This window comes from Danio rerio, chromosome 15, assembly GCF_049306965.1.
Source record: "Danio rerio strain Tuebingen ecotype United States chromosome 15, GRCz12tu, whole genome shotgun sequence".
Taxonomy (NCBI): domain Eukaryota; kingdom Metazoa; phylum Chordata; class Actinopteri; order Cypriniformes; family Danionidae; genus Danio; species Danio rerio.
The window spans coordinates 23,983,988-24,004,730 of NC_133190.1; the positions used below are offsets into that span (position 1 = coordinate 23,983,988).

Here is a 20,743-nt window from a genome sequence, read left to right on the forward strand (position 1 = left end):
CTTGGGAAAAGTGTATATAATTAATTTGTGTAATCTATTAGCTTTTATTAGTTTCATATTCACAAACAGAAGTTTAGTGGCTCTATAAAACCTTTTTTTGATCTGTTGAAAATTGACCTAGACCAATTTTTGAAAACTATCCAGCACTCTTTTAATACAAAAGCAACACAAACTGTATCTTTATATTCTTCCTTTGTGTCTCTTTAAGGTGTTACACTTTATTTCATTAGTTTTATTTTTTTTCTATATGTATGTAATTTTATTCAATCTACCTCTTTAATAATAATAATAATTAAAAAAATATTAGACAGTGAATCCCTCATTAATAAAGGGACTTGCCGCCACCTGCTGGCTGTTGTCATATTTATTAATTCAGACAATGAATCTGTTCAATTATTCAGTATTTGTGCTCTGTATTCATTTTTTAATTATACTGTTAAATATTCAAAATTTAAAAATGCAATTAATTTTTTTAATAATACAAAAGGCCTTTCATGTTTATAATGCATGGCGTTGTGTTTTCAAGTCAATTTGCTGAAAGATATAAACAAGCACAAAGCATTTATACAAACATACAAAGCAAGAGGAGTCAGATTCACCAGTTTTCCACATTTATTTCAGCATAAGTGATTCATAAAACATCTCAGACTGTACCACTTAAAATGTTCGTATCTTTAAAACCCTCAGTAGGCAGGCAAGATCAAAAATTTCAACATGGCGGTGTCCAAAGTCACTGCTACGGGAAAACTTTTACATCTTATTGACCAAAAAACAAATGGGTTTCAAACTGGGCATGACAAATATTGCCACAAATGGTTGCGAGTAAAGAACACAAACAAGATAAAATAAAGAAACGGTGGCTCAGGATTCACACAAGTGCTGCACTGGAACTTTTAAAACATTATACAGTGGTCATTTCACAATATGTCGATACATTTCCTATCACACTACTCCTGTCTTTATACAGTCTTTTTACACCTTTCAGTTTTCTGTGAGCGTGTGCATGTGTGATCACATTGACATACTGCTACATACTTTACTCAGTGTGTTCATAATAAGGCAATGTGGTACCGAAAGGAACGGCTTCACTAAAATGTTTTGGTTATTGTCAATTAACAATGGGATAATAATAATGACCATAAGCATTTGAATGTAAACTGGCCATAAACCTCATTTAAAATCCTTGAAAAAGTAGGGGGTGGATTTTAAGCATTTGTCTTTTTCTGGACATCTCAATACAAGAGAATAGAAAACAAGAAAATCTGTTCAGTAACACCCGCAATCCAGTTAAAATAAAACATGAATTTAACATATGTACCTCTTCACAACGTTCGGGAAGGCAAGACGTTTGCTCTACCCTCTGCTTTTCTTAAGCTTGGCACAAGAGACTAGGATGAAGCTTCTGCACAGGCTTCACGGAGAGACTGTCAAGCGCAACAGTCTACCAGTTCAACACACTGCGCTGCCTGTGGCAGTGTGACTGATATCGCTGGTACATCAACATTAACCCAGTTCCCTGAGAACACTAAAGGACTAAAACCATGGCAGCACACAGGATATGCAAGATTATTTTTTGCTAGATAAAATGCGTACGATAAAGGAAAAACAAAACAAGCAGATGGTGAACATTAGATGGTGTTTTTTTGTGGACCGAGCATGTGGACAACAATCAAATAACTGTCACTTTCTTAATGTTGGTCATTGTTTTCCAAAAACAGCTGATGAAGCAACTAAAATAGGTCATGATTTTTGTTTTCAATTCAACCTATTGCTGAGCGTGGAAATTAACAAATGGATACAAAGTGTAAACAAGGTACCATGGACAAATGCAGGTCTACTGACATAAAGTGACACAAATCGAGCATCTGCGAACAAAAATCTGATCCTGTGCAATTTACTGTCAACAGCCTATGTACCGGCTTCCCTTTTCGTCAGCATTCATTGGTCCGTTTTTTCATCTGTACACATGTGAGGTTAGCTTTTTCGTTTTTTTTTTTACTCTTCTTTTGTGTGTGTTTTTGCACTGATGTACCCATATCTAGGTGCTTGTTTTGGCTTTAAGCAAAATGTAATGCTCATGTGAGACTTTGTTGTACAATAAGGGTCTTTTCCTAGTTGGGTCGGTGTGTGTGTGCTGATCAGCTGACCAACTCCTTCACAGTTTGCTTCAGTTAATGCCTACAATGTCCAATACCCACATATATTATATATATAAAAAAAAGTTATTGCACATCCGAAAAAAGTGCATCTTATATTCAAAAATATCTCTTTCGCTCCATGCTTTCTTGTCTTCCTGTGGGTCTGGAAACACAAATCCAGCTTTTTTTTTAAGTGACAGGGGTCATGAGTAGCTTGAAGGTGTGCCGGATGAGCACATAAGAAAATATGATAAGGTTGTGGAGTGAAAGTGAAGGAGGAGAAGAGAAAGGTTTGTCCAGCTACGCAATGACCATCGGAACGTCATCTGAAAAACTACTGATTATAGGAGCGTCTTCATCATCATCACCTTCAGAGGAGAAAGAACAAAGATAAATATCAGCAGCTGCTTTTCATGATGAGGAAACCTCTGTGTATTTAAAGTAAGCTGAAGCTAGATAGAATTCATTTTTCTAACTTAAAGGGCACCTATGATGAAAATCAATTTTAGTAAACTGTTTGGACAGATCTGTGTGTAGGTATAGTTTGCCCACTGTCGTATTGGAGCAATATCAACCAAACAAGCTGATTTTTTATTTCCTGATATTAAAATAGGACATAAATACCAGTGATTTTGAGGCCCACCGCAACGTTACGTAAAGAGTGTGGTTTTTCCTGCCCACCAAATTGATTGACAGTTCTAATTCTCTGTGATTTTTATAAGTCTTATAAGTTTATAACATTTTAAAACATAACATGTTTGTAATAAAGTCAGTAAAATTGACATGTAATTCTTAACCGATAAAATCACCACTGCCGCATAGTGTCAGTAAACACACATTTTTATACAGTATGTGTGTGTGTGTCTGTGAGTGTATACTGCAAACGACATTTGTATGAGACTCGTCATTTCAGAAAGGCTTGAACAAAACTCCACCAAAAATACATGGAATAAACTTACTTGTTATTTTTGAATAATAAGCTGTATTTCAGCTTCATCCGTGTCTGTCTCTATCACTGACTGCTGTTTATCTGATGTAATGCAGGTAAAGCAGACACGCACATAGAAACAGTGGGTGGGGAGAAGCAGCTCATTTGCATTTAAAGCCACAGGCTACAAAAACAGCTACATAGTCCTCACTCCAAAATGGGCAGATTCTGGTGCTATAATAAATTGTCTGATGGGTATTTTGAGCTGAAACTTTACAGACACATTCTGGAGACACCAAAGGGTTATCTTACATCTTGTGAATGGGGTAAAATAGGTGCCCTTTAACTTAAAGTGATCTGAACTATGCTGAATTGAAATTAAGTGAACCCAACTTTTATTTTTAGTGACAGAACCAAACTGAATTTAGGTGAACAAACAGAGGAAGTGAACTAAACAGAAATTTACTAAATATAAGTTAAAATAAGTAAAGTAACAAACAAACGAAGTGAACTGAAAAAAAAAACATCTAAGCTCAACAAATGTGAACTGAACTAAAACTAAACTGATCTAAACCAAAAGGAAATTAACTAAAATTAAGCAAACTTAACTGATGTTAATTGAGGAACAACAAATTAGAACCGAATGAACTAAAATGGGGGCGACATGGTGGCTCAGTTATTAGCACTGTCACCTTACAACACGAAGGTTGCTGGTTCGGCTGTGAACGGAAGTGAGCTGAATTCAGCTGATCTGAACTGAGCGAAACACAAGTGAACTAAAATACAATGAAGTGAACTAAGCTGAATTGAATTAAAATAAAGTGAACTAGATCAAACTAAAGTGAAATTGACTGAATCACACTGACCTCAAGTGAAGTAAAACTTCACTAATCTCTCAATGAACTTGGGGGCGCATGCGCGGAAAGCATGGAGTAGTCGAGTTTTTTTGAGCTGCTCTCTGATAACATTGATTTTCGAATATAACTCCATCTTTCGTGTCTTTATTCTATTTAATAACTATCAGTCATATCTTGGATTTATTCTGAATAGTTGGAAGTAAGATTTTATATATTTTCGTAACTTTTTGGGTGTTTTTGCCGACTTTTCCTGATTCATCGCGTGCTCGATCATGGCATCTAGAAAGTCTTCAAAAATCGTGACTGCTGTCAGGGATGAAATCGCCGCGTGTGACACTCTACCTCAGGCAAATGTGAGTGTTATACTGGCTGCAATAAACTCGCAAGGCGACGATCTGAAGAAATTAATAGACGAGAAGATGACCGCTTTAAGTGGTCGGCTGGATACACTGGATGTGGCGATGGCTAATTTGCAGTCGGAACAAACTGGCTTTAATCTAAAATTAGTGGATGTGGAAGAAGCACTGAATGAGGTGGACCGACGCGTCGGAGAAACTGAAAAAAAGTGCCAGGAACTGCAAGCTAAGAACAAATCATTATGGACTAAGCTGAATGACCTGGAAGGTCGATCTCGAAGGCTCAACTTAAAATTCGTTGGAATAACTGAAGGGGAGGAACAGGGCAGCACTTCGGTTCATCTCGGACGTGATTACTGAACTATAGCAACGAACATTTTCCAAAGCCCGTCAAAATCGATCCCTTCTGCCAAAGCCATCTGCGGGTCAAAGACCCCGCACAATTATTGCAAGACTTCATCATAATCGGGACAAAGATTTAATTCTTATTTCCCGCTGAAGTACAAGGGCAGCCAGATATATATTTTTCTTGACTACACTCCCGAGGTCACTGCGCAGCGTCGTGCTTTTGGTCCGATCACGCGAGCTTTACGTGTAGCTGGCGTGAAATGGTCGCTGCGATTTCCAGCAAAATTGATGTTGACTCATAATGGAAAGTCGATGTCATTCACATCTCCTGAAGAGGCAAAAAAGTTTGTTGATGTCCTTCCTAATGTTTCGATCTGATCCCTGGTCAGGAAGTTCTATGACCATCGCGCCTGGATGTTTAGACTGATAGTTTTTTTTTTCTTCTCATGGACCAATGACTATGACACGAGAGGTAGAGGACTAATAACATTATTTGCAGAGAGTGGACCCTCTCGAGTTTTTTTTCTTCTCTCTCTCCCTTACTGAAGGTTGCTATTTTTATTTTTAAGTTTATTTGTGTGGCTGCTTTTTCTTTTAACGGTCCTAGGTAAGATTTGTGCTCTTTGCTTTGTCCTCTTGCTGGCTCCGTGAAGATGGGGGGAAAATGCTGTTCTGCACTGGGGTTTGGGGTGGGGTTGGGGCTGTTACCACATTGTTTTTTGTTGCACCAATTGTTTACGGCACTTATAAGTTTTCATGTAAATAAGCTGGATGGGTTTTATGATGTTTTCTTTCTGATTGTTATATTAATGATTGTTAGAAAAAACAAAATATGAATGTGAATTTTGTCAGTTGGAATGTAAGAGGAATGGGGCACCCGATAAAACTTGGCAAAGTGTTTGCACATTTAAAGTCTTTATCAGCTGATATAATTTTTCTTCAAGAGACTCAAATTAGAGCTAATAGAGTGGAGGAACTATGACGTCACTTTGTAGGCTAATCGGCTGCTAGCATAAAACTGGTTCCCTTGTGAAAATCCCTATAGGATTTTCCCATAGGCTTTTCGAAGATTGCAAATAATAAGCTCTGTGTTCAAACACAGTTCTTTACACTTACACGTTTTGTCAAGCCGGATAATCCTCACATGAAAATACAACTTTGAGCACTTTTGGATCTTAAATGCAAACGCAAGAACTGAAAAGCTAACATTAGGCTATAAACGGACTACAGTGCCTTCAGGATGTGCGCCTGTGACGTCAGCCCTACCCTGCTACAGACGACTTATCAAGCTTATTTTTAGAAATAATGTCCATGAAAAAGAGTTAATCTCTCTGTTTATAATATTATAATCCACTGTATATATTATAGATAAATAAATACGCAAAAACACAAAGACATACGTGCCTTTTGGACCGTTTTTACGTAGGAAATACATCTGTTTTTCTTTGCGGTTGTTCTAAAAGTTTTAAAACTGCGTGTATAAATCTGCCTATATAGTATTATCATAAGACATTTAAATAAGTGTATCGCGCGCGCGTGCACACAGCCTGCTTACCTTAACAGACGACAGAAATGAGGCGTGAGGAGGAACAAGTCTATCAAATGCCTGCTAGTTCCATCATCATGGACACAGATCAACATTCAATATTCCTTTTTTGTCACGAAGTACAGTGAAAAGCAGCCCATACAGTCACATCTACAATACGTTTTATGGAGGAGTGTAAATATTGCAGTTATGACAGAGTTCAATGTGTTCAGATGAAGAAAAAACCCGACGAAAAATCACTTGATCACGTTAAAATGACAATTAACATGCATGTATTTTTACACATTTATTCACACGTTTGCATTACTGAGGGCAGAAGAGAGACAGGATGCATTGGTGAGCAGTATCTTCATAATATCGTTTAATTAAAATGAATTATCAACAAATGAATCTGTCTCGACAGCCTTCACAAGTGAAAGAATTATCTACACACAATCTGAATTCCCAGTTAGAAAAACACTACAAACTATAAAATACTATTCATGAAAACACCTAAAATAACAGACAAATCCAAATGCTCAACACAAGCCAGCCGCGCTCCAGATAAGTTCAGCTCGATGATGTATAATGTCTCCGACAATGCCTGTAGTCCCATTTAGCAACTTGATAGCAACGGTCTTTTTAAAGAAGCATAACCGATTTAAAAATTCAAGAGTGTGCTGTAACTGATGTGTTTTATGTTGTAGAATAAAACGTGAAAGTATTTTGAGTTTGTGTTAGCCACAAACCTTATTTAAGCGATTTTACTGAAACCCCATTGAAAAAACCCATTTACTTTGGGACGAGGGAACCGGAACTGCTAAAATGCTAACTCGCTTCCGGGTTTTTGCATACAAATTGACGTCATAGTTCCTCCACTCTTAAGACTGCGGGCAAATTGGATCTCTCAAGTATACCAAGCAACATTTTCTTCCAAGGCAAGAGGTGTGGCTATTCTTTTCAAAAAGTCGATTCCATTTCGCTCTCATTCAGTAATATCAGAACCAGGGGGCAGATATAGTTATTGTATCGGGCTGTATTAACAGTGTTACTATCACATATGTTAATGTGTATAGGCCCAACATTGGCTTTTTTTAGGAAATTATTTGGACTCCTTCCAGATACCAATGCTACTAACGCAGTGATCGCGGGAGACTTTAATTGTTATTTAGATTCTTATCTTGACCGCTCTTCAGCTCGTGTTCCTTCTCCTATCCAGTCTGTTGGGGTTCTAAATAGTCTTATTAAGTCCATGAATTTTGTTGATGTACGGAGATTACTGAATCCTACTGGTCAGGATTATTCTTTTTTTTCTCAAGTTCACAAATCTTACTCTCGAATTGATTATTTTATTATTGACTCCAAAATTATAAAATACGTTGTCCAATCTAAATACCATAACATCCTAATTTCGGATCATAGCCCCGTCTCACTAGGTTTAAGTTTGTCTTTACCAAAGAACCAATATTGTTGCCGTTTTAACCCTAACTTGCTAATGGATAAAAAGTTTACCTCATTTCTTTCAAATCAGCTGAGTCAATTTTTAGAGACCAACGATAAAGGAGACGTATCTGACTCATGTTTGTCGGAAACCTGTAAAGTAGTTTTGAGAGGACATATTATTGCTTTTGAATCTGCACATAAAAAGGAAAGACGCAAACGACTATTTGAGATTGAAAATATCCTTCCTTCCTTGGAAAAAGCTTCTCAAGAATTCAAAGCACAATCAGACCTTAATGCAATTTTAAAATTGAAATACGAATATAATTCAATTCTGAGTGATCAGGTCTCTAATGTACTATTGAAGCTTAAGCAGAAACATTTTGAACTCAGTGACAAAGCAGATACTTTTCTTGCTCGTCAGCTTAAAGGGGTGCAGGCCAGTCGTGCCATTCATCAAATTAGAGCTCAAAAAGGTGATTTGGTAACGCATCCTAAAGAAATCAATGACTGCTTTACAGAATTTTATGAGCATCTTTATTCTTCAACCAGTCCAGTAATGAGTGACTTGGGACATAGCTTTCTCAATAAAGTGAATTTTCCAAAGCTTAGTGATAGTGCTAAAAAGGAATTAGAAAAACCTTTCGATCTTAGTGAAGTTCTGGGGGCAATTAATTCCCTTCCCAGTAAAAAGGCCATAGGTCCAGATGGGTATGGAATTGAATTTTATAAAGCAAATGCATCTACAATGGCTCCTCTCCTGCTTCGTATGTTAAATCACTCAATTGAGCTAAATAAGTTTCCTGACTCTTTATATGAAGCGTATGTGTGTCTTTTGAAAAAAAAAAAAAAAGACGATGATGTTACTGAGCCCGCTAATTATAGACCAATTAGTCTTCTTAACAGTGATGAAAAGGTTATCGCAAAAATTTTGGCTACTCGATTAAACAAACATGTGGATTCATTAATTCATTCCGACCAAACTGGCTTTATTTTAGGAAGGTTCTCCTTCTGTAACTCACGCCGCCTATTAAACATTTTATACAACAATCAGTCAAAAAAATCCAAGGCAGCAATCCTCTCCCTGGACGCAGAGAAAGCCTTTGATCGAATTGAATGGATTTGTATGTTTTCTGTTCTAGAGAGATTCGGCTTTGGTGAAAATTTTATCAAGTTAATTAAAATGCTTTACTTGGCTCCTAAGTCTGCAATTCTCACAAATTCTGATCGATCTGCATTTTTCCAGCTACAGCGGGGAACACGACAGGGGTGTTGTTTAAGTCTGCTGATTGTATGCTGATGATTTAATATTATTTTTAAATGACCCATCCACCGCTTTTCCACATTTAATGGAAACACATAATATTTTTGGTTCCTTCTCCGGTTATTCAGTTAATTGGGGAAAAAGTATGTTTTTGCCAGAGGTGTGGACTCGAGTCATGTGACTTGGACTCGAGTCAGACTCGAGTCATGAATTTGATGACTTTAGACTCGACTTGACAAAATATAAAAAAACTTGCAACTCGACTTGGACTTGAGCATAAATGACTCGGACTTTGACTAGGACTTGCCCCTATTGACTTGTAAAGACTTGCTGCTTCCCATGAAAAGCCCAAAGATAAAAAAAGTATGTTGACATGGACCGCTCTCTCTCTCTCTCCGTTTGTGTGTGCGTGTGTGTGTGACAGCATGCGCGTGCGTGCGCGTGTGTGTGTGACAGCATGCGCGCTTTCGGCATGACATCCAATCAAAGCACGGTAGATTGTTTCAAGTGGTGCTCGCTGCAGAGCCATTTGGGTGAGCTGAGCTCCAGCGAGGGGGAGCTTGAGCTCCACCTTTTTTGCACTTCTTCTACGAGTGATGTCACTGGGGGTAGGGTTAGGGGTGGGGTTGGTGTACGCATTAAAACAGCTTACAGGAGGTAGAGCGAGAGCTCATGCTCCCCCTCGCTGGAGCTCAGCTTTGCTCAAATGGCTCTGCAGCGAGCACCCTCTCGATTGTTTTGATTCGACAGTATCCAACGTGACTATGAGGCGCCGGAGTGGACAAAAGTCAAGCGAACGCAGAGAGAATTTGAATTTGAGATCTAGCCAATACTCGCGTGCCAATACTCGCTCTCTCTCTCTCGTGCATTCAGTCTCTTTGCGTTCGCTTGACTTTTGTTTACGATGGCGTCTCATACCTTTAGTGCTTTCGCTCTCACGGGATCCTCCTTTTAAACTGACCCTTCACTAAGCCACGCCCAAAAACCGCCACCCACCAATCGCGGCTTACCAATCGTAGCTACGGGCAGGGGCTCTGTCAAGCTTTCGAGCGAGGGAAACAAGCCAAATCGTTGCGCAATTGGATTGTGCAAATCTGACACCCGCTATCCTAAAAGTTTGGACTGGGTGGTGGGATTTTTTCCCCTTTTCAAAACCAAAGCCCAAGAGGAGAAATGCCAGCGTGGATCAAGCTGTGTGAGGGGCGGTAAAGGAGTTAAGCTAAGTTGGTTTTGTTTTCGATATTCACATTCAGTGATAGGTGGCAATAACTCGCACTCCTCTTATCCTAAACAGATCTAACCTGTGTTTCTTATAAAAAAACAAAACAAAAAAAAACAAAGCAGGTTATGTTTCCCAGCGGTCTTTTTCTTTTTTTCCACTCGATATTATGAGCACTGCTTAGTTTAAACCCTCACCATTGTAACATATATAAATACATACACTAATATTTGCTTGTAGGAAAAATCTATTTGTTCACTTCTGTTATTTATACTTTGATTTGCATTTCAATTTTTTTTCTTCCACTTAACTGCAAATTTTAATAAAAACTGGATAAAGAGCACACAAACATGCTGACAGTAATAGGTACTGTACACTGTTATGGGTCAATGATGCTAATATTCGGCACAAATCCATCAGTTTCTTAGGTTATTAGATTATTTTTATAATTTCACCTCTCCTGCTGTGCATGAACTATGCTGTTGAATGTTCAGCGTATGAGGTGGCTAGGCTAACCTTGCTTCAATTTTGATACAATTATTTTCTAATCAGTTGCTATTATGTTGTGAATATACCCCTGTAATGTATACTGCAGTCCTCTTTTGTCTGGCTTTCTCAGATATCTCACCTGTTTGTCAAAAATGACTAATTAAATCCTTGGGAATGTTTGACACCAGCGCATACACACTGTAAGAGATGTGCCAGGCATGAAAGCTTGACATGCGTAGCAACAGTAACTAAGGAGGGCGAGGCTTAGCGAAGGGTTATTCCAAGAATGTTGATATGGTTTCTTTCTTGCTTTACTATTTATTAACAATACACAAAAAACTAAAAGGTTAAGGTAAATTCTTTAATAAATTCTAGTGTTTTTGATTATTATACTTGTTGTATACTTGTATTATACTTATGTTTTAGGCTAGTATTATTTACGACTTGTTAATGAATGCTTCATAATACAGTAGTATTACCAATAGTGAACAGATAAAATAAAATACAAAGTGTAGTTTTACTACAGTAAAGTGTAGTGATTTGTAGAATAAAATACCCTAAATTGTAAAATAATACAGCACTGGGTAATTTTTTTATATTACACTTGTGTTACCATAGCAACTATAGTATTACCACAACTGATCAATTGAAGTTCTTTACTGTAGTAGGCTACTGTTCAAAACACAGTACATGCCAATATACGTGTTCAGGGGCCCTGTGGAACAGCTTTCCTCAAAATGAAGAGGATGACATGGAAAATGTCCTCCACAATCTCATCAGCAAAGTGGAAGCCAGCAGACACTAGTTTACTTTATTTTAGCTGCCATGATAAAATAAGATTGATAGTGAGATTTATTTGAAGAATAAATAGTACAGTAGGCTATAATACCTTATCAAGTGTTTCCTTATTTTTATCACAGTTACATTTCCGCTTGCATTAGTTTTTGTTTAAATGCTTTTAAAATAAAATGTATTCTTTACATCCAACATCTATTCCAGGGTGCCTTATAGTGGTGTAAACCCCTTTACAAGGGGTTTTACCCCTGTGTAAACTCTAGCCACCCCTGTGGCCACCCCGATATTATTTTGCTGTTGACATTATTTATTTAAATCTACTTACATAAATGCAATACAATGCAATATTTCAATAAATAAATAGCAGCCACTAAATTATTGTGGATTGATTGGTGCCACTGACGTAGCTGGCCTCTTCTGGCCCCCCTAAGCAAATTTTCAGGGGGGCAACACTGGTCTATTCTCTGTCTTTAAGTGTTTGAAACTGAAAATATCTCATCATATAAAACAACCAAAAATTTTATGGTTTATTAGATTAAACATTTAATATGTAAGTCTATTTTAGTATTTTGGTTATTGTTATTAAACAGTGCAGCAATATGAATCATATCAAAAAGCATGAAAGGAAGAGGGAATACGACACAAATTGTGAGTTTGCATATAATCTCTGAGAGCGCTCAAGAAAATGTGTGTGTGAGCAGTGCATATTTGAGAGTGAGAGAAAATTTGCGCGTGAGCAGCGTATATTTGAGAACTCGCAATCAGTTTTGTCCACAAACAGAGGAAATCCGTGCACGAGCATCACACAAGGTAGAGAGCAAAGCTCTTCAACGTTATGTGAAGAAAACAACGTTATTGTTTGTATGAAGTAGCCTACTTCATTAACAATATGTGCTACCATTTTACATTGCTGCTAGACGGATTTGCAACTCCATCTCTTTAGCACACACAAGATTCAATTGACAAAATTCCAATTTCACTCAATTTAACTTTGCAGCATATACAGGAGTTGGTCTACTGCTACCACATTGAGGTTATGTAATTTTGGTTAATCGCAAGTTGATCACCGAAGACATAACATAGCACAACTAAACTTAATGAATTAGACAGCAGTAGACCTGCAATTTCTGTGTGATGTGAGGCAAAATGGAGTCTTTTTTTGGTGGAACTCGTTCTTGTGCATTATGCTGTGGAGACGAGACGCAGCACTGTTCAGTACTTTTTCAGAAAATTGCATTTGTATTTTTATATATCTGAGCAATGTTCTTTCATAAAAAAGGTTTGTTTAATTAATACAGATCTTACAACCATACCTAGTCTGTATATATTTTATTTTTCTGTTAAAAAGACTCGAAAAGACTCGAAAATCAAACTGCATGACTTTGGACTTGACTTGAGACTTGTTGCCTTTGACTCGGGACTTGACTCGGGACTTGCCTGTCTTGACTCGGGACTTGACTCGGGACTTGAGGGCAATGAATTGAGACATACTTGTGACTTGCCAAACAATGACTTGGTCCCACCTCTGGTTTTTGCCTCTGGGAGATGGCTTGGACTCTGGATTTTTGAAATCTCTGCCTGTTAAAATTGTAGATAATCATTTCACCTACTTGGGATTAATTATCCCCAAACATTTTAAGGATATTTATAGATTATATTTTCTAGAGGCTATTAACAAATTAAAATTATCTATTGAGAAGTGGAGGATTCTTCCATTATCATTAATAAGTCGAATTAATGCCATCAAGATGGTTATTTTGCCTCGTTTTCTTTATCTTTTTCAGAATTTACCCATATTTCTCCCAAAATCCTTTTTTAAATTGTTAGATTCTGTGATTTTTCCTTTCATTTGGGGATATAGGGCACAAAGGATTTCAAAACCTCATTTGCAAAAGTCTAGGGAAGTGGGAGGGCTAGCAATGCCCACATTCCGTCAATACTATTGGGCAGCTAACATGAGGGCTATGATGTTTTGGCATGAGTGTGATCAAGTTGCTTCCGATCAGTCAGATATATGTCATAAGTGGCTACAGTTTGAGGCTTGTTTAGTTGGTAACAGTTCTTTGGCTGCAATTTTGTGGTCGAAAGCTTTATCACTGAAAAAAGTTCAAAGTAAGAATATTATTGTTCTTAACTCTATTAAAATTTTAAATCAAGTGAAAATGGCATTAAAGATTGGGCATCGTTTATTTACCTATCTGCAAAAATCATGATTTTGTGCCAGGACAACTTGATAAGATCTTTACTTTTTGGAGTGACAAAGGACTGCGTTCAGTAAAGGATTTTTATGTAGATAACAAATTGGCCACATTTGAATACTTATATAAAACTTTTGGACTCTCACAATCACACTTTTTTCGTTATTTACAGGTGCGTCATTTTATCAAACACATTTTTCCACAGTGCGAGGAAGTCTCTCTTGACCATGATTTTTACAAGCTTTTGAGGCAGTGCCCAATGGAGAAACATTTAGTGACCAAATTTATAGATCTGTTTTCTTCTCACGTCTCGGTCTCTACAGGACATCTACAAGATTCTTGGGAGAGGGAATTAGGAATTGACATTTCATCCTCTACGTGGGAGGAGGGACTGAGTCGTATTCATTTTTGCTCTATAAATGTAAGGCTACAGCTCATTCAATTTAAAGTGATGCATAGATTGCACTATACAAAAGCCAAACTTAATAAGCTGTATCCTTCTGTCTCTCCCCTGTGTGATAAATGCAAAGGCGCAGTCGGGACCTATGGTCATATATTTTGGTCCTGTCCAGAAGTATCTGAATTTTGGAAAAGCATCTTCGGACTTTACTCCCAGGCTTTTGAAATGGACATAAAAATTGATGTAGAAATAGCATTGTTTGGATGGTCAGACCAGGCTCTAACTTGGCCTAAACATCAACAACTCTCCTTAATGTTTGGTATGGTGTTGGCCAAGAGAGTGATTCTGATGGAGTGGAAATCCACAACACCTCCAAATTTTTTTAAATGATTAGCTGAAATGGTTTCTGCCCTCAAGTTGGAAAGGTTACGCTTCTCTAGATTTGGCAAACAAAAGTTGTATGACAAAACATGGGGCCCCTTCCTTAGATGTATAGGCTAATAATGTTTCTGTAATATTTTTTTCTGGTAATATTTTTTTTGCTTCTCTCCACTTCCTTTTTACATGTTATTCTATTTTGTTTCTAATTCCATCAGTCTGGCTAATTTTTTTTTATTGTTTTGTGATGGTGCTGTAAAATTGCTGTTATGTTTGCTTGTGTTTTGGTGCATGTTCTAGTTAGTATAAGGTAATAACACCGAGACAAGTTTGTTAACATATATACATGATGTACATTATTTGGTGTTATGTTTTTACAAAACTTCTATAAATAAAGTTAAAAAAAAAAAAAAAACTCTCAATGAACTTTACTGAATAGGAAGCAAAATATAATTACCCAGCTCATCTCCTGAGGAGAAAATAGCAGAGCCCAGACGAGAGTTGTAGTGGCTGTTAGCGAAGGCAGTGAAGCTGTGCTGTAGGCGACGATGTCTGAGGTAAAGCACCACCAGGCCTCCACACACACCCACTAACAGCAGGAACAACACTGGCACCACAATAGCTGCCATGTCCTCCGATTTACCCGACTGAGACGCTGCATCATTCTGCCCTAAAAGATGAAAAAAAAGAGCATCAGGATCAACGTCAAGCTCCACAAACGCCCACAAAGATAAAGGGACTAAAGTGTTCGCTCTGAAAAAGCTCATGCCTGCTGCTTTGCCCAGTTCATCACATAACAACACCGCTGACTCTACACAAAGCTGGTTACTGAGTAGACATCGCGCCCGCACCGAGAACGTGTAGTTATGACCTGCCAGCAGGCTGTTGATTCTGAAGAACGTCTCTGTTGTGTTGCCTAAACACTTGGTGGAGTTGGTGACACTGTCATGCACATACACCTCAAAGCCCTGAGGAGGAAAAACAGGGTAAAAGGGAAGTCATTTTAAAAGAAGAATCTAAATTAGCAATAAATTAACTTAGTAAATAGGGTTAATATTGTGTTTCATGTGCTATTATTCCAGTGTTATGAATGTGACATTTGCAGTAAAAACACCAAATATTTATTGACAGAGAAAGTCTATGTTAACATATATTGAAAAATCTGTTCATATTTTCCAAAACAGACCCTTCCAGAAGAGAAACACGTGATCCTCTTCTTCTAAGATCTTGAGGGCCTCAGGTGCAGGCAGAGGAACTGTGTGGATAAAAATAGGCTTAGAGAAAAAAAATACATACACTAGTTTAAAAATAAACATTTTACATGTGGAGGAAATACATTAGCACATTTTAATTGGGACCTTTATTTGGCTATGATGGATTCATTTGATCAAAGAAAAAAAGACAGAGATATTCTTAAATGTTACAAAGCATTTCTATGAAAAATTATTTAAATCTTTATATTTACCAAATCTAAAAATGAATATCAGCAGATTAAATTGATTTCTGAAGGACTGTGTGATACTCAGGGTTTCTGCAGGTTTCATCAAGTCAAATTTAAGTCTTTTTAAGACCATTATGAATTAATTTCTGTTTTATACAGGGCTAAACACTAAGGATTATTTCTAAATGGCCTGGTTGGGCAAATGGATTATTATTTATTTTTATTTTTTAGCTTGCTACAAAAAACAAATGTAATTATTTCTTGGCGATATTATGTGTCAAAACAAGAAAACTCTAGTTGTATACACTTTTTAGTCAACATAATATTTTTGTTTTTTGACAAGTTTAACATTGTTAAAAGCATATTTACTGAGGAGATATATGTGTTAGCTTTTGGAGTAAACCTTCTATTCAACCTAATGCATTTCTGTTATAAATCCTTAAAGTTCATGTCTATTTATAAATATTATGTCTACTTTCCTTTACTTCTGTAAATAGATTTTTGTATGAATGGAAGATGATGTAAAGTGATATATTGCTCTGTTATTATCATGAGCTACTGTGTAACTGTTATTAGTTTTCTTTCCCTGGGAATTAGGGAATTTAATCTGGAGTAATTGCTGTGAAATATTTCTAACAGCTATTGTAAATTGTATCTCTTTGCAAAAGAAAAAACATAATAAACTTTAATGTATAAAAAAGGTGATTGGGTGGATGTTGGCCCGATTGCGTAGCTTTACTTGGACACCGGCCTGCAGAATACAAACAGCTTTCTGTAACAGACCTACTGTATATGGAGTTGAGACACTTTTGTAATTAGATTATGGAATTATAAACTATATTATAAATGTGAGAAAAATAAATTATTTTGGTTTATTTCTTAACATACTTATACATGCTTATACTTTAACATGCTTATTCACTTTAACACACTGTATTTTTAAAGTTTGTATTGTATTCTGACTTTTGTGTTTTTATTTGAATGAATTGTTCTAGCTGTCCTGTACGATGACCTTGAGTGTCATAAAAGGTGCCTTTAAATAAAAAAATGCAAAAAAAAAAAAAAAAAAATGCATGAAAATAGACCTACTTCGATTTTTATACGATTAAGACTATAGCCTACTGTGATTAGGAACATACCAAAACAGAGATTTTTAGATTTTCTTTACAAGTCCTAATTGAAATAAATACAAATCGAATGTAAAAAGATGGAGCATTGCTATTTTAGTCAAATTATTGACATGCAGAATCACATTTCACCGCCTTTTGCAGGATACAGACTTGCTTTTCAATGGTTACCAAAACCTCTGCCACCTGCATCTCCAAGGGCACAAATGCACGCACAGACAGACTTGAACTCTTGGGGGCTCCTCATCACACCTTCCATCATTGAACAGTTTTAAACACACTGTCTGCAGAAATTTATTACCATTCAGCGTTATAAAATGTCAATAAAACAACTCTCTTCCACCAATCTTTAGGCCATTTAGGTGTATCTTCGTGTTTGTCACGGGGGTACACATGATGGTGCTGATTGAAAGAGAAGGAGGCCTGTTGCTGGAAACTTTATATCCGCCGTCTTATGTCTGATAAATTATTTGCAGTTGAAGATGATTGAAAATTAAACGCCTGAAATTGCATAACGGTAGCATTACCATTACATAATAATATTTACCTTGACTCAATTACACTATATGCAGCACAGGTCAATTTTATTTGACATTCACAGGCATCTAAACACATTTAAAAAGATTTAAAAACATCTGTTTCATCACTGGTTAGTTCTCATTACAGTCTTGAAAAATGCTGAGAGATTGAGTTTGTTCAGCTGAGAACCAGACATGGAGAAAAGAACCACAGTCAACACTTCAGCTTTTAGAAATAGTTTTATTTCACTTTCACAGTTAAATGCATCACTGCTTCTCACAAATGTACATTGTAGAGTCTGCCAGAGCACAGTGTCACTGTCTCTCGTCACCATGCCTGGCCTCTGCAGGTGACCCTCACCTTTCCCAATGTCCGCTGGTGACCCTCACCATGCCCAATGACCGCAGGTGACCCTCACCATTGCTAGACTTTTCAGATGCCCCTTATTGGCCCAGTATCTTCGAATGTCCAATATCTAGGCCTTCATTCCTGCAGTGGTCTCTTCAGTCTGTGTCACTGCTATGTGGCATGAAAAATACAATTAATAAACCAACTCGCTTTTATTATAGTAATCTGACAAATCAGCCTTATATTTTCACTTTTCACCAACAGACACAAGTGTTTTATATATGAATGTTTTATAAATGTGTTTTGCTTGTATATTGTACCTGTTTGTGCAGGAGCAAATCGTTCTCCAAAAGCCTCTCAGTCTTTTCTTTAGCTGAGCAAGTCGCCCAGTGATAGGTGACTTTGATCTGGAAAACACATCCACAGAAAACATGAAAATGACTAAAAAACAAAACAAAAATGCTAATAATGCATGTAGATGTGTGTGTTTGGCATGTGTACTTGAGTTCTGTGGGTGCCAGATGTTGGACACACTCTTCATTTGTCAAGACTTCTTCATCCTGTAATAAACAAACATATATTGTAATTTTTTCAATCTTTCATACATATACAAACGTAAACAATGATATACTCTTAAAACACAGTGTTAACTCACTGCTGGGTTGCTGCTGGATGTCTGAGGGTACATATTGGGCAGCAGATGTGTTATATTGTCCAGCAGGTGCAGAGTCAAAGTGTTATAGTGTTCCTGTTCTTCAAGCATTGTAGGGCTGAGAGGAACACTGCACATACAGATAAAACACAACACCTTACTAACTACACCAGTCATTTTATGACTTATAGCTCCACGTCTATGAGTCTTTGTGTCAAAGAAATGGTGGATTTAATTCTAGACACCTCAATATGTTATTATTACAACTGCATCTATCAGCTAAATGCACAAATACAAACACTTACTGAAAGATGGTGGGTCCAAAAACTATTGATAAATTCGCTGGTGTCATTAGGTTTTGCTGACTCTCAGCGGCCACGCGGGAGAGGAAGAACAACAGGTAAGAGAGGACGTTGAAATGTTCCTCTGGAAGTGTGTTCAGGATCATTCTCATGGACTGATTGCGTTCTTCCTCTTTTGAATCTGCATGATAAAAAGATTTCAAGATGACTGCTGTGTCAGTTTTGTTGTATGTCAAGTTCACACAATGATTGCTCATCACTTACCCCTGAACACATTCAACAGCTGCTTCCCGTGTGACTCTGGAATGAGACCACCAGGCAGTTCCCTCAGGAAAAGTTTCAACAAGGAGGCTAAAGGATGAATATCCTCCATGTCAAACTCAGGGAAGGCTCCGTCGTTGAAACTTTTCTTCAGTTCCTGGTACTGTTTCACCTTCCCGCTGATTCTGAAGAGGCCACTGATGCTGAGGCCTAAACAAATACACATTTTACAAACACAAGCTCTTAGAATATAAAAGAAAGTGAAGTGATGTGAATAATACACACCATGCTGGTCCAGGAACTGCACCATGTGTGTCAGGGCCAAAGGAAGGCCTTGTCTCATTTGGCCATGTCGCCTCAGGTGACTCAGAGGCACACCGAATACAACACTCGGTGTTTCCAACTGCACAAAGCAGGAGATAGGGAGCATTGTAAAGTACAGGACACAAGAAAGTGACTTTAAATCTGTTTGATAAGTGTGAATTCGAACAGCAAAACAAAAATGGCCTTAAGTTACCTAACGTTGTCTGTTAATTACAATACCTGTCAATGTAAACAAGAAATATGAGGAATACATTTTTTAAATATAAAACAAGAAGCTTTTTATTAACAGTATATGTAGATTGATTGTAATTTGTTGTTCGTGTGTCGTATACTTACACAAACTGACAACACTGCCATGTTTAAGGCGGTGATTGGTGAACCAATCAGGGGCAAGTCCAAAGCCGAGGGTCGAAGCAGAAAAGGGTCAAAACCGGGAGTTCAAAGCAGAGCCAAAATCGCAATCCAAAATCGTAAGTCAAGTCCGAAAAAAGTGTCAAAAACCGTGAATTCAAAGCCGAAGTAATCAAAATAATCGCAAACCACACAAAACACCGCCAACTACACCAACGCCAAAACACCCAACAGAGAATTCTAAAAAGAACGCCTGTAAATACCTGCGCCGATCACGTCACGCATTCCATTCACGATTTTAAAAGATGCTAAAGAGCTCAGTTCAGTGTTGAATTGTCTAATCATTAAACAACATAATGTGCATTAAGCAGACTCAAATAAACGCGGTAACTAATATCAGTTAACCAAGGAGTGTTACAAATAAAGCCCATAAACGCGTCTGATGCTAATGGATGCTGTAACGTTAATTCATCTGCGAGCCCAAGAAAGTGCACACAATATTTACTGAAAGATGATGAAGTATATAAAAATGCAGTTATAATAAATTCCCATTTAATCCAAGACATGGCAATATACAAGTTATTTTACATGTCTGTGATTTTTTAAATTAAGTTAGTTGCATTACACGAGGAAGAGTGCACGTTTCCCCCAATAAGCACAAATTCACTTATAGTTTAGTTTAACAACAACAAAAGGCGTAATGTTACTTACATTTAAAACATTTGTGCTGTTTTGCCATCAAAAATGATCCAAACAAATCCGAAGGAAGACGCTGCTCGTGTAGGCCTGAGTGAAGTCAACTATTCAATGATTCATTCACAATGAGAGCCGTTTGATTCATTTCTAAAAGAATCGGTTTGATTCATTGGACAGTGAAATGTTTATTCAATCTTATATTATGAGTGACTTTTCCTTTTCTTTTAAAGTTATATTTCTTTTGGATTGTTTGACAATGTTAAAGAAAACTTGGGAAAAGTGTATATAATTAATTTGTGTATTCTATTATTCTATTATTTAGTGGCTCTAAAACCTTTTTTTGATCTGTTGAAAATTGACCTAGACCAATATTTGGAAACTATCCAG

General features: G+C 37.1%; 2 protein-coding genes across 2 annotated transcripts in view; one reads left to right on the plus strand and one right to left on the minus strand.

Moving 5' to 3' along the window:
• Positions 1-20,743, plus strand: part of LOC101886227 (ovostatin) — a 370,069-nt gene that overhangs the window by 317,155 nt on the left and 32,171 nt on the right. The gene's annotated exons all lie outside the window — the stretch shown is intronic.
• Positions 595-20,480, minus strand: LOC567650 (protein FAM13A-like). The gene is made up of 11 exons (XM_017351171.4): positions 19,646-20,480; positions 19,271-19,388; positions 18,989-19,195; positions 18,728-18,905; positions 18,426-18,552; positions 18,272-18,330; positions 18,091-18,177; positions 15,522-17,941; positions 15,187-15,303; positions 14,793-15,005; positions 595-2,506 (listed from the first exon to the last, which is right to left on the minus strand). Exons 1-8 carry the CDS (start codon positions 19,664-19,666, stop codon positions 17,926-17,928), a joined length of 813 nt encoding a protein of 270 aa, XP_017206660.3. The 5' UTR covers positions 19,667-20,480; the 3' UTR covers positions 595-2,506; positions 14,793-15,005; positions 15,187-15,303; positions 15,522-17,925.

Excerpts from the sequence above, each read along its gene's own strand:
- LOC567650 (XM_017351171.4), bottom strand. The coding sequence starts at position 19,666 with ATGGCAGTGTTGTCAGTTTGT. Across the intron at positions 19,196-19,270 it reads GCAGTTCCTGGACCAGCATG|GCCTCAGCATCAGTGGCCTC; the intron begins GTGTGTATTATT and ends GTATTTGTTTAG. Across the intron at positions 18,331-18,425 it reads CATCCAGCAGCAACCCAGCA|GATGAAGAAGTCTTGACAAA; the intron begins GTGAGTTAACAC and ends TGTTTATTACAG.